The sequence below is a fragment of the Ammospiza caudacuta genome, chromosome 30 (assembly GCF_027887145.1).
Source record: "Ammospiza caudacuta isolate bAmmCau1 chromosome 30, bAmmCau1.pri, whole genome shotgun sequence".
NCBI classification, from domain to species: Eukaryota; Metazoa; Chordata; class Aves; order Passeriformes; family Passerellidae; genus Ammospiza; species Ammospiza caudacuta.
Window position 1 is genome coordinate 2573623 of NC_080622.1, and position 12073 is coordinate 2585695.

Consider the following 12073-nt stretch of genomic DNA (forward strand, 5'->3'; position numbering starts at 1 on the left):
GCCCGTCCCACGCTGCTCCCAGGGGCTTTGCTGCTCTGCTCTGTGCAGGAAGGAGAGTTGGGATCCCAAACCTTTCTGGGATTCTCAAACCCTCCTGGGCCTGCAGCCTCCTCAGGGGTGGGACAGCGAGCCTGGGATCACTGGGACAGGGCTGGGAGGTGGATGCAGCTGGGTCTGATCTTTGGTACCCACAGGGGGCAGATCCTTCCCAAGTTCTGGAGGAAAAGGAGCTTTGAAGGCTGGTGGGAAGGAGCCTTTGAGCCTCTTAATCCCCTCCAGAGCTTTCCCTAATCCCTGGTAATGTGCTGTTCAAAGGCCCACTTCCAAAGGAACCACTGCACTTTCTCGCTCCCATATCTCTCCTTCCCCAAGGAACTGCCCCAAGGTGTTCCCACTGACTGTTCCCTCTCATTTTCCTCTGATAAATAGAATTAATTATTTTAAAGTATAATGAGTGAAGCAATTTCTGCAGCAGGCAGAGGTAAATCCAGCTGATTGATTGGGAGAGATTTCTGCTATCAAGGATATATTTGTGCTTCATTCCTCCCCCTTTTCCTGGAGGGGATCCACAGCCTTTCCCCACAATGTCCCGGTGCAAAACTTCAAAATCAAACCTCAAAAATGTCTGTGTGTGTGTGTGTGTACAGGTCAGCTCTGTGTGTGTGTGCATGTGCCTGTGTGCCCACGTTCCTGTGTGTGACACGGCTGCAGCTGTGGGTATGGGTGTGTGTGCACACGTGTGTGCATGGTTTTGTTCATGTGTGCACACCCGTGTGTGTCCCCGTGTCCGTGCGTCCCCATCCCTGTGTATCCCACACCTATGTCACCATGTCTGCTATGACCCCGTGTCCCCCCATCCCCATATCCCTATCCCTGTCCCCATGTCCCTATCCCTGTCCCCGTGTCTGTGTCCCCCTGTGTCCATATCCCTATCCCTGTATCCGTGCACCCCATCCCCATGCCCCTATCCCTGTTGCCATGTCCGCATGTTCCCTTGTCCCTGTCCCCATGTCTGTGCGCCCCCATCCCCATGTCCCTATGTCCATGTGTCCTCCTGTCCCCATATCCCTATCCCTGTCCCTGTGTCCTTGTGTCCCCCTGTCCCTATCCCTGTCCCCATGTCCCCGTCCTTATCCCTGTCCCCATATCCCTATCCCTATCCCCCTGTTCCTATCCCTGTCCCCCTGTCCCTGTCCCCCTGTCCCTGTCCCCCTATCCCTGTCCCCATGTCCCTTCCCCCTGTCCCTGTCCCCCTGTCCCAGTCCCCATGTCCCTTCCCCCTGTCCCTTCCCCCTATCCCTGTCCCCCTGTCCCCCTGTCCCTGTCCCCCTATCCCTGTCCCCATGTCCCTTCCCCCTGTCCCTTCCCCCTATCCCTGTCCCCATGTCCCTTCCCCATGTCCCTTCCCCCTGTCCCTGTCCCCCTGTCCCTGTCCCCATGTCCCTTCCCCCTGTCCCTGTCCCCCTGTCCCTGTCCCCCTGTCCCTGTCCCCATGTCCCTTCCCCATGTCCCTGTCCCCCTGTCCCTGTCCCCCTGTCCCTGTCCCCCTGTCCCTGTCCCCGTGCCCCGCCCCACTCTCGACGCATCTCCGCCCCGCCCCTCGCGCATGCGCACAGCCCTTCCCGGGCGGCGCGGCCGTGACTCCGCCCCGGCCTCGTGCGGCGGTGCTGGGACCCGCCGGGACCCACACCGGGACCCACACCGGGAGTCGTCGGGACACGCCGGGACCCACACCAGGACCCTCCCCGGGACGCACCGGGGCACACCAGGACACACCGGAACTCCCCCCGGGACCCTCCGGGATTCCCCGGACCCCCCGGGCCATGAGCGCCGCGGAGCCGCCGGGCCGCGGGATGCTGTTCGCCGAGACCCAGCTGAGGCGGCACGGCTGGCGGCGAGGTGGGGCCGCACCGCGGTCCGGCCTGTCCCGCCCTGCCCTGGGACCCCTGAGCGCCCCCGGCTCCCCCAGACTCCGATCCTCCCCAAAGCTCCCTGTCCCCAGTGCCCCCCAAGCCCCATCTTCCCAGCTCCCTCCAGGCCCCAGCTACCCCCGAGCCCCGGGACCCTCCCAGTCCCGTTCCCAGAGCCCCGGGACCCTGCAGACCCCCAGTCCCCACCCCAGACCCCAGTGTTCTGCCGGGACCCTGCAGCCCCCCGATCCCCACCCCAGCCCCAATGGCCCCCCAAGTCCCGAGAGCCTGCAGACCCCGGCAGTCCCTCTGTCCCCACCCCAGAGCCCAATGGTCCCAGAGCCCACCCCCTCCTCCCTGCAGGACCCGGTCTGGACCTCTCCCCACCCTCGGGCTCCTGCAGTCCCCGGTGCCCCCGGTGTCCCGGGCCGTGCAGGGGTGACGCTGCCTTGTGTGCAGGGCAGGGGCTGGGCAGGCGGGAGGACGGCATCGCCGAGGCCATTCGGGTGAAGGTGAAATGCGACACGGCCGGGGTGAGTCCCGATCCCCGCCCTGCCCCGCCCGGTGCCGCTGCCCGGTGCCGCTGCCCGGTGCAGCCATTCCGGCAGCTCTCTGCACCCCGCAGGTGGGACACGACGCAGCAGAACCCTTCACCTTCCACTGGTGGGACCACGTCTTCAACAAGGCGGCTGCCAACATCGCTGTGGAGGCCGGGCAGGTTGGAGGGATGGGGTTGAAGGCAGGGTTGGAGGGTGTTTAGGTTATTTGGTGACTCCTGTATTGCCACCGTATCCCCAGGCCCTGTCAGGAAACAGCACCTTGCACAGGGGCTGTGGTGGTGGAAAGGTGCAGCTTGGACAGACCATTTCCAAGGCTTTGCCTTCTCTCTCCCAGGATGGCATCTCTGTGAAGGCACTTTCTGAGCAGGGAGGCAGCATCAGCAACAAGAAGCCACGCAAGGCTGGCAGCAGCGGGAGCCTGCTGTACGGCCGCTTTGTGAAGGTGACTGTCCCCAGGAGCTTTGGGCTGCTGTGGCCCCCAGAACCGCGTTTTCCTTGTCCCCCTTTCTCACAGTCCCTCTGTGTCTGTGCTGCAGTCAGCCACGCTCACAGCCTGTGGGGAGGAGTCAGTGCCAGCCAGCTCTGAGAGCAGTCAGGAGGAGGAGGAGGAGAAACTGGACCTCTCTTCGGTCAGGAGGTGAGGCTGGGCTCACGGGGAGGGACGAGGCCTGCAAGGAGGAGCTGTGTTCCCCACAGATGCTGAGGTGACAGGTCCTGTCTGCGTCCCCAGGCTGACGGACGAGGAGCTGGTGCAGGCGTGCGGGGGCCGCACAGCACACAAGTGAGTGCCTGGGGGGTCAGGGCTGCCCCCTCCTCGCAGCCTGGGCTGGGGAACACCTTCCCTGCTGGGGAACCTCACTGCCTGTGGTCATTGCAGGGGTGCCCGGCACGGCCTGACCATGAGTGCCAAGCTGGCACGCCTGGAGGAGCAGGAACGAGCCTTCCTGGCCACATACCGGCAACGGGAGCAGCAGCAGGAGCCCCCAGGGAGCAGCCAGGGCAAAAAGAAGAAAAGGAAACAGTCCAGGGATGGAGCTGAGGTGCCACAGAGCCAGGAATCAAACACAGAACAGGAGGAGGTGTTGGAAGAAGAAAAGGTTGTGAAGAAGAAGAAAAAGAAGCAGGGGCCAAGCAGAGAAGAGGAGGTGACAGGAGAGGAGGAGGTCATGAGGAAGAAGAAGAAGAAGAAAGTGATCACGGAGCCCTGTGGAGAAGAGGTATCAGCAGAGGAGGGGAAGGTCATGAAGAGGAGGAAGAAGCCAGAGCTAAGCACAGAAGAAGAGGTGGTGGAAGAAGATGGGAAGGCTGCAAAGAGGAAAAAGAAGAAAAAGAAGAAGAAGCAGCAAGAGGAGGACAAAGAAGAGCCAGCTGAAACAGAGACAGATGAGCCAAACTTGGGACACAGCCCTACAAAGAAGAGGAAGAAGAAGAAGCAGGAAGAGGAGGACAAAGAAGAACCAGCTGAAACAGATGTACCTCTACAAGAGACAGATGAGCCAAACTTGGGACACAGCCCTACAAAGAAGAGGAAGAAGAAGAAGAGGAAGAGGGAGCCAGAGTGAGCAAGTGACATGGCTGCCATGCAGTCCCACCTGGCTGTAAGGGTCCTGATCCTGGTGCTGGTGGGTGCCATGGGCTGCTCTGAGCTCGTTCCAGACGGAGCCCAGCACCGTGACCCAGCTGCCTGGGGATGCTGAGCTAGGACAAGTTGGTCTGGAGCTGGATCAAGCTTTACTTCACCACCTGAACCTTCAGGAGTGACCCTGGTTCCTTCCCCCCAGGCCCTGGGGCAGGGACCCATTTGCCATGGGTCTGTCACAGAAGGACACAAGGACACGCCCTGCAGAGTACTAAAGTATTTTTTCAAGGGCATGAATAAATCTTTATTGTGATCAGATTACCCCAAAGCGTGAGTGGTGCCATGAGTGGCAGAACCCCAGATCACCTTACACCTGCAGCACTTGCATTAGGCAGCAGCCCCAAAGAGAGCAGCCCCTCACCACTCCCACCTGCTGGGCTTTTCCATCCTGCAGGCTCACACCAGAGCCCAGTGAGGTGCTGAGCACCCTCCTGGCAGAGGCTTGGGCAGAACTTGGCCCTGGTGTGCAGTGCTGAAGCTGAGCCTGGCCCCCAGCCCCTCTGGCCCAGCTCTAGGTGAGCTGCAGGACGCAGTCTGTGCCAGGGTACTCCGGCAGGTTCAGGCTGTATTTCTCCTGCAGCGCAGGGGGCACAAACCTGCCCCCAAGGAAGTGGTACCGGCCTGTGAAATGCATTGCTGCCTTCTTGGGCGCCGTCAGGGAGATGAGCATGTCGGGCTGGAGGCCGTCTGCCTTCCCCTTCTCCACATCCCAGCCTGCAACGAGCCACGGCCATGCTGGAGCTGGGAGCACCCTGGCTGGCACCTTCCTGCAGCAGGTGCAGCCACAACTCACCTGAGGGGATGTCAATGCTGGCAATGGGCACCGTGACACGCTCCAGAGTGCTCAGGATGCTGCCGAAGGGCTCCCGCACCGCTCCCGTGAAGCTGAAGCCGAAAATGGCATCCACCACCAGGCCGTAGAGCTCGTCAATGAACTCAGCCTGCGGTGGGGATGGTGGCAGGTGAGGAGCAGTCCTGGCCACAGCTCCAGGGGCAGGTGCTGCCAAGCTGGGGGCTGCTCCTCACCTCAGCTGGGAACTCGGGGAGGAAGGGAATGTCCATCTTGTTGCACTGGGTGGTCAAACCTTCAAAGAGGGGCTTGCTGGAGCGCTTGGGGTAATACACAGTTGGCTGGTAACCCTGCAAGGGCAGAAGGAACCTGAACTAATCCTACTCTGGCACCAGCAGCAGCCAGAGGAGTGGGACCCTGGAGCCCACAGGTACAGGGGTGCACAGAACCAGCACCCTCATGGGGATCCTGTGCAAGACTCACAAACATCTTCAGGTGCCTGGCACAGACCAGCCCATCACCGCCGTTGTTCCCTGGCCCGCAGACCACCAGCACAGCAGGCTGGCTCGTGGTGAAGGAGCTGGGTGGGTAGGCCTGATGAGGGACAAGAGGCACAGTGTTACGATGGGGAAGTGGGCCCACACCATGGAGCCAGGATTTGCAAGACCCCCAGCTTGGGACTGGCATGCCCATGGGGCTGGGATGATTCCCAGAATCACCATCTGCCTCCCTGGTGCCCACCTTGGTGGTGGCACAGCTTGGTACACAATGCTAGAACCTTCAGGACCCTCCCTTGGCTCCCAGGGTCTCCAGCTTGGTGGTGGGGATAGCACTCAGCCTGTAGTGCTGGAACTCTCTCCCAGGACCTGCACCCACCCTGGCAGTGGCACAGCTGAGCCCACCATAGCAGGATCCCCTTCTGCCCCCCAGGACCCCCACCTTGGCAATGGCAGTGGCACAGCTCAGCCCCGCCAGCTCCATCAGCTGATCCACGCTGAATTTGTACTCGGTGAAGAGCTCCTGGTCGATAGCCTGGGCCTCCTCCTGCCTAGGGTGGGACACGGCACCGCTGGTACCCCAAAACCCGGCCAGGCCCAGCCTGGGGGCTGTGATCCCCTCGACTTTGCATGACCGGGGGGGACACACAGAGCCGAGCCCCCGTGTACACCCGCACCCCATCCCCGACCCCTCCTCAGCCCGCCCGTACCCCGGCCCGGTGCCCCCGGGGCCCGCCCGCCTGCCCTCCCGCCTCCCTCCCTCCTCCTACCCGAGGAAGCGGAGCCCCTTGGGGCCGGCCCCCGGGCTGGGGACGTGCATGGCGCGGCGGGGCAGGCACCGGCACCGCTCCCGGTTCCAGCCCAAACCCCAGCTCCAGCCGCGCTCCCCGCACCGCCCGCCCGCCCGCGCCGCCGCCACCAGCAGCCCCAGGCCCAGCAGCGCCCGCGGGCCCGGCATGCGGCGGGCACGGCCCGGTACAGCCCCGGACGGCACCGGAGCGGACACGGCCCGGTACAGCCCAGTGCGGCCGGAGCTCCACGGAGCAGGCGCGGGGCCGCCCCGGGGCGGAGCGCCCTTCATGGCCCGGGGAGGAGCCGCGGAGAGACCGCGCTTCCTGCAGGCCCCGCCGGGACTCCGCGGTTCCCCCAGCCCCGTCGGCACTCCGGATCCCTTCAGTCCTTGCCGGCTCTCCAGGTCCCTTCAGGCCCCACCGGCTCTCCGCGATCCCCCAGCCCCGCCGTCTCGTTCCCCAGGCCCTGCCGGCTCTCCGCCGTTCCTCCCGGCCCCCGCCGGCTCTCCGCGATGCCCTAGCCCCTTCCTTTCCTCCCCGTGACATACAAAGGATGGCAGAAACGGAGCGGGGTCAGAACCGTGTTGGCTGAACGGCCCACCCTCCCTCCGGTTTGGGCCTGCACAGCCCCCCGAGAAGCGGCGTTTCCCCGGTGTCCTCCCGGTCACACGAGGCTGCAGACGAGGGACAGAGTCCTGGTGGCCGTGCGGGGTCCCCGGCGGGACCAGCAGCCGGCAGCGGGGTCATTGTCACGCCTGCAAGGTCATGGAGGTGTCACGGGGAGTGAGGGTGTCCAGCAGCATGCAAGATGCAATAATCAAATCACGGAGTCACTGACTGGTTTGCGTGGGAAGGGATCTTAAAGCCCATCTCATCCCACCCCCTGCCATGGGCAGGGACACCTTCCATTGTCTCAGGTTGCTGCAATCCCTGTCCAACCTTGCCTGGAACGCTTCCAGGGATGAGGCAGGCACAGCTTCTCTGTGCCAGGGCCTCCCCACCCTCACAGGGAAGAATTCCTTCCCAATATCCCATCTAACCCTGCCCTCTGGCAGTGGGAAGCCATTCCCCCTTATCCTGTTCCTCCAGGCCCTTGTCCAAAGTCCCTCTCCAGCTCTGTTGGAGCCTCTTTAAGCACTGGAAGGCAGGAATGGGCAAGAGGTTCATACCAGGGGACTCGAAACCACCCTCAGATCTGCTGCCCCATCCATAGGGCACGGTTTTGGTGTTGGCTATGAGGTACCAAAATCCCCAGCTTGGGGTCATGTCCATTCCAAGAAACAGCTCTGCTGGGTCCATGAGGTTCCACTCATGAACCCTTCCCTCTGGAACCCAAGCCTCCCTTGCCCACTCCCCCAAGGCATCACCTACCTCTCTGGAGGCCTCCGATGGAGGGTTTGGTGGTTTTGGTGCCCTGTGGGATGCAGTGTGAGACCCTCAGGCCTGGGCTCACTGCAGGATTGATGTTCTGGTGGTCTGTGGTACTTACGGAGCTGGAGGCTGGCATGGGGCAGCTTGGCCAGGGGCAGGGGGCTGGTGGTCCTCGTGCTGAGAGACAAGTGAACCTCGTGTGGGGCTTCTGGACAGCTCCCCTGTCACATCATGGCTGGATCCCCCCCAGGATCCAGCTGGAATGACCCCAAACACACTCCCAGAATTATGTATCTTTAAAAATCTCTGGATTTTCACCGTTAAACAGGAGAGGTCCCCTATGCTGCAGAGGTATTTGGGTGCCAGGGGCCGTACTGAGGTGCCTCCCCCTTGCCCACCCACCTGTTAGCCTGGGGCTCACTGTGATACCCTGGAGCTGAGCTGGGACCATCATCATCCTCCCCAGAGGTGCCCAGGAGGCCACTTGGGTTGCAAGGCTCCAGTGTGAGACCACCAGTCAGGGCCACTCTTGTGCCTCCAGGACAAACAGACAAGAACACAGTATCAGACTGTCCCAAAGACTCAGCTCCACCAGGATTTGCCTGATGGCTCAACCCCACGTTTAATTTGCAGCCTCTCACCTGAATACCTGGGATGTGCTCCTGGTGTACACCAATACAGCTTGTCCTCAGCCTGGGCTTTCCCCCTGAAGGACATGGAGTGAAGGAAGGCTTTTCTCCTGGATGATCTGGAAACTCATTCCAGAGGAAGGAGAGAGAGAGGATGGCAGCTTTGCTACTCACACCTTGCTTCCCTGGAGCTGTGTCCTACTGGCACGGGGCAGCGTGGAGCAAAACCACAGGTGGCTGGGCTCCTGATGGGATGAACATGTGTTAATGTGCCCAGCAAAGCCCTACTGGGGTCCCAGTTCCCAGCCCTCCAGAGCGTGCCATGCCCTGGGTGATGCTCACCAGGCCTGGGTTGGGGTAGGAGAGGTGGCTGAGGTGGAGTCGGTGCTGGATGGCATCTGTGAGCTTGTGCACCACCCGTTTGTGGGCAGCTCTGGGGCTGTCCTGTGGTGGAGAGAACCCATATGTGTGATGGGCTAAGTGTGTGTGCCCCTGGGCTGAGGCCAGTGCCCCATCATGCCTTACCTGACAGCGGGAAAGCAAAACCAGGGCCTCCTGATAGTGCCCGATGGCTTTCTGGGGGTCTCCCAGGTGCAAGCACGCTGCACCCAGCCCCTCGCACGCTTGCCACTGCCCCTGCAAGTCCCCTGGGAGGCAAAGGGCTGTGTTAATCCCTGCACAGCTCAGCTGAGATCCCCAGCAGGCAGCATTGCCCAGCCTGAGCCCGCTGGGCTGTGGGATGTGCCTGCCCTCACCCGAGTCCCTGAAGGCCTTCAGGGCGTGCAGGTAGCTCTCGGCAGCATCCCCGTGCTTCCCCAGCTGGCTGCAGGCGAACGCCAGGTTCCAAAAGCTCTGCCCCTGACCCCTGCGGTTCCCCAGAGCACCTGGAATGGGAACTTTATGCTGAGCTGGCCCGTCTGGCACAGCCAAGGGCAGGGATGGTGGTGTGAGGTACTGGTGTGAGGTACTGGTGTGAGGTACCAGTATGGGGTACTGGTGTGGGGTACTGGTGTGAGGTATAGGTGTGAGGTACCGGTGTGGGGTACAGGTGTGAGGTACTGGTGTGAGGTACCGGTGTGAGGTACTGGTGTGAGGTACCAGTATGGGCTACTGGTGTGGGGTACTGGTGTGGGGTACAGGTGTACAGTACCGGGGTGAGGTACCGGTGCCAGTTACCGGTGTGTGTGAGGTACCAGTGCCAGGTACTGGTGTGAGGTACTGGTGTGGGGTACCGGTGCCAGGTACGGGTATGAGGTACCGGTGTGTGTGAGGTACTGGTGCGCGGTACCGGTGCCCGTTACCAGTGCGAGGTACCGGTGTGGGGTACCTGTGTGAGGTACCGGTGTGTGTGCGATACCGGCGTGTGTGAGTTACCGGTGTGTGTGAGGCACCGGTGCCATGTACCGGCGTGTGTGAGGTACCGTGCAGCGCGGCCGCTCGCCGGTGCCAGCCCAGCGCGGTGCCGAAGCTGCGCAGGGCGTTGAGGGCCGCGCCCAGGTTCTGCAGCAGCGCCGCCTCCCGCTGCCGGTCCCGCTCCCCGCCGCACAGCCCCAGCGCCCGCTCGAAGCTCTCGGCAGCCAGGGAGAAGATGTGCAGCTGCGAGTAGCCGAGCCCGATGTCGCTGTAGAGTTTCCCTGGGGGCAGAGAGGAAAAGCAGGCGTGGGAGCTGCCGCGCAGGGCCCTGAGAGGGGAGGGCGCGGCGTTACCTCGCAGGGCCGGGTCGGGGATGGATTCGCAGAGCGAGCGACACCGGGCGAGGACGCCGGCGATGTCCGCGGCCCGGAACCGCCGGCTCTGCAGCATGGAGCCGCTCGCCCTGCTCAGAGCCACGGCCGCGGCCCCGGGGCTCTCCGCCGCCGCGTAGGCCTGCGCCGCGTCCAGGAAGCACCGCGCGGCCCGCGCCGGCTCCCGCATGCCCAGGTAGCAGCAGCCCATCTGCACGCAGGTCCCCGCTCGGCTGCCAGCCTGAGCAGCACCGGCGTGCCCGGGGACTTGCTCAAAACACTCCAGAGCCTTTGGAAAATCCTGGAGCCCTTCGTGAGCCGCCCCGACGCTGAAATAAAGGCTCCCCGAGTAGTCCCCGCTCTCCGCCTCTGAGGGCTGGGACTGGAGGAGGAACTCAAAGCCCTTTCTGGGCTTCCCAGTCTCCACGTAGGCAGCCCCCAGGTTGAAGGCGCAAGCCCTGTGGAGCTGGGGGCTCGCTGTGTCCCTGGAGAGGAGCAGGGCTTTCCTGAAGCACCCCACTGCCTCCCGCGCCGCGCCCAGGGCCAGCGCCCGGTGTCCGGCCCGTGTGAGGGCCTCGATGGCACCCACCCGCCCTGCCGCCTCATCCCCTCCCTCCTGAGCGGCTGCCCTGGCCTCAGCCGCCTTCTTCTTCTTCTGGCTCTTCTTGCAGCTGGAGGGGGCCGCGGGGGTGGTGGGGCCAGTGGGGTGTGTGGGGGCAGAGGGGACAGTGGGGTGTGTGGGGGCTGTGGGGGCAGAGGAGTGTGTGGGGGCAGTGAGGACAGAGGGGACAGAGGGGTGTGTAGGGGCTGTGGGGACAGAGGGGAGTGTAGGGTGTGTGGGGGCAGTGGGGTGTGTGGGGGAAGAGGGGACAGAGGAGGCAGTAGGGTGTGTGGGGGCTGTGAGGACAGAGGGGGCAATGGGGTGTGTGGAGGCAGAGAGGGCAGAGGGGTGTGTGGGGTCAGAGGGGGCAGTGGGGGCTGTGGGGTCAGAGGGGGCAGAGGGCTGTGTGGGGGCAATGGGGTGTGTGGGGGCAGTGGGGTGTGTAGGGGAAGAGGGGGCAGAGGAGGCAGTAGGGTGTGTGGGGGCTGTGAGGACAGAGGGGGCAGTGAGGACTGAGGGGGCAATGGGGTGTGTGGGATCAGAGGGGGCAGTGGGGTGTGTGAGGGCAGAGGGGTGTGTGAGGGCAGAGGGGTGTGCGGGGGCTGTGGGGTGTGTGGGGATTGTGGGCTGCACTTTCGGCTCAGCAGCCTCTTCCAAATCCATGGGCAGGGGCAGCAGCCTGCCTGCAAGAGAGAGAGGTGCTTAGGCAGCCAAGCCAGCACGGTCCAGCACTTCAAACGAGCAGCATTATTGTATATTATTTATGAACATTAGGGATGGCTTGTAGCCTGTTTGCTATTAAGTTCCAGGAAGAAAAAAGGCCTTTCCATGGAGGACCCCACAAACCTTGGTAGCCATGAGAAAGGAAAGAGGTCACTGGGGGAGGAGGAGGAGGGACACCACAGCATGGAGTGGGATGTTGCTGGCATCCCTTTTTGGGAGGCAGGATAACGGGTTGCACTCACTTACTGTTTTCTCTTCAGGTGCAAAGGGTGCGAGAGCAGGGAGCAGAGAGACGAGGCATCCCCGGCGCCGCAGCTGCGTTGCTGCCACCAGCCAGGGCCCTCTGCTGCAGGGATGGAGGATGTCTGAGGCACGTCCCAGCTTGGGCTGCCTGGAAAGGTGCCTGGAGCAGGTCACAGTTCTGAGACAGGAGCGTGGCAGGCGGTGGCACAGGCTGGGACAAAGCCAGGCCTGTTCCTGGGAAAGCACATCCCACAATGGCCCCGCTGGCTCCAGTTTCAGCCCTGTCACCAGCGTGGTGTGCAGTGCCATGGCAACTCGGTGCAGCAGTGCCAGTGTGAGCCCTGTGAGGGATGGAGGGATAGGAAAACTGTGTGGACTGTGGTGGTGTTCACAGGGGTCCCAAGACCAGGGAAGAGATGAGAATCTGACTCCATGTTTCAGAAGGCTTGATTTATTATTTTATGATATATATATTATATTAAAACTATACTAAAAGAATAGAAGAAAGGATTTCATCAGAAAGCTAGCTAAGAATAGAAAAAGAATGATAACAAAATCCTGTCACTGACTGAGACAGTCTGGACAGCTGGACTGT

The 12073-nt window shown here is 62.5% G+C and overlaps 3 protein-coding genes across 3 annotated transcripts; 1 reads left to right on the plus strand and 2 right to left on the minus strand.

Moving 5' to 3' along the window:
* The first annotated feature begins 1823 nt into the window (after positions 1-1823).
* Positions 1824-4335, plus strand: LOC131569469 (G patch domain-containing protein 4). Its single transcript, XM_058821684.1, has 8 exons — positions 1824-1899; positions 2370-2443; positions 2536-2628; positions 2805-2912; positions 3007-3107; positions 3201-3251; positions 3348-3794; positions 3891-4335. The coding sequence occupies exons 1-8, from the start codon at positions 1824-1826 to the stop codon at positions 4030-4032; spliced, it is 1092 nt and encodes a 363-aa protein (XP_058677667.1). The 3' UTR covers positions 4033-4335.
* Positions 4320-6413, minus strand: NAXE (NAD(P)HX epimerase). The gene is made up of 6 exons (XM_058821685.1): positions 6167-6413; positions 5839-5947; positions 5383-5493; positions 5136-5249; positions 4903-5050; positions 4320-4823 (listed from the first exon to the last, which is right to left on the minus strand). The coding sequence occupies exons 1-6, from the start codon at positions 6352-6354 to the stop codon at positions 4621-4623; spliced, it is 873 nt and encodes a 290-aa protein (XP_058677668.1). The 5' UTR covers positions 6355-6413; the 3' UTR covers positions 4320-4620.
* Positions 6414-6851: 438 nt separating this feature from the next.
* Positions 6852-11787, minus strand: TTC24 (tetratricopeptide repeat domain 24). Its single transcript, XM_058821536.1, has 8 exons — positions 11610-11787; positions 9894-10655; positions 9609-9821; positions 8943-9071; positions 8713-8834; positions 8530-8631; positions 7677-7735; positions 6852-6942 (listed from the first exon to the last, which is right to left on the minus strand). The coding sequence occupies exons 1-8, from the start codon at positions 11785-11787 to the stop codon at positions 6852-6854; spliced, it is 1656 nt and encodes a 551-aa protein (XP_058677519.1).
* Between the last annotated feature and the right edge of the window lie 286 nt (positions 11788-12073).

Excerpts from the sequence above, each read along its gene's own strand:
- LOC131569469 (XM_058821684.1), top strand. The coding sequence starts at position 1,824 with ATGAGCGCCGCGGAGCCGCCGGGCCGCGGGATGCTGTTCGCCGAGACC. Across the intron at positions 2,913-3,006 it reads TGTACGGCCGCTTTGTGAAG|TCAGCCACGCTCACAGCCTG; the intron begins GTGACTGTCCCC and ends TCTGTGCTGCAG. Across the intron at positions 3,252-3,347 it reads GGGGGCCGCACAGCACACAA|GGGTGCCCGGCACGGCCTGA; the intron begins GTGAGTGCCTGG and ends TGGTCATTGCAG.
- NAXE (XM_058821685.1), bottom strand. The coding sequence starts at position 6,354 with ATGCCGGGCCCGCGGGCGCTGCTGGGCCTGGGGCTGCTGGTGGCGGCG. Across the intron at positions 5,250-5,382 it reads CCAGGCACCTGAAGATGTTT|GGTTACCAGCCAACTGTGTA; the intron begins GTGAGTCTTGCA and ends CTGCCCTTGCAG. Across the intron at positions 4,824-4,902 it reads CAGCATTGACATCCCCTCAG|GCTGGGATGTGGAGAAGGGG; the intron begins GTGAGTTGTGGC and ends GGCTCGTTGCAG.
- TTC24 (XM_058821536.1), bottom strand. The coding sequence starts at position 11,787 with ATGGCACTGCACACCACGCTGGTGACAGGGCTGAAACTGGAGCCAGCG. Across the intron at positions 8,835-8,942 it reads GAAGGCCTTCAGGGACTCGG|GGGACTTGCAGGGGCAGTGG; the intron begins GTGAGGGCAGGC and ends TTTGCCTCCCAG. Across the intron at positions 6,943-7,676 it reads CCATGCCAGCCTCCAGCTCC|GCGTGACAATGACCCCGCTG; the intron begins GTAAGTACCACA and ends ATGACCTTGCAG.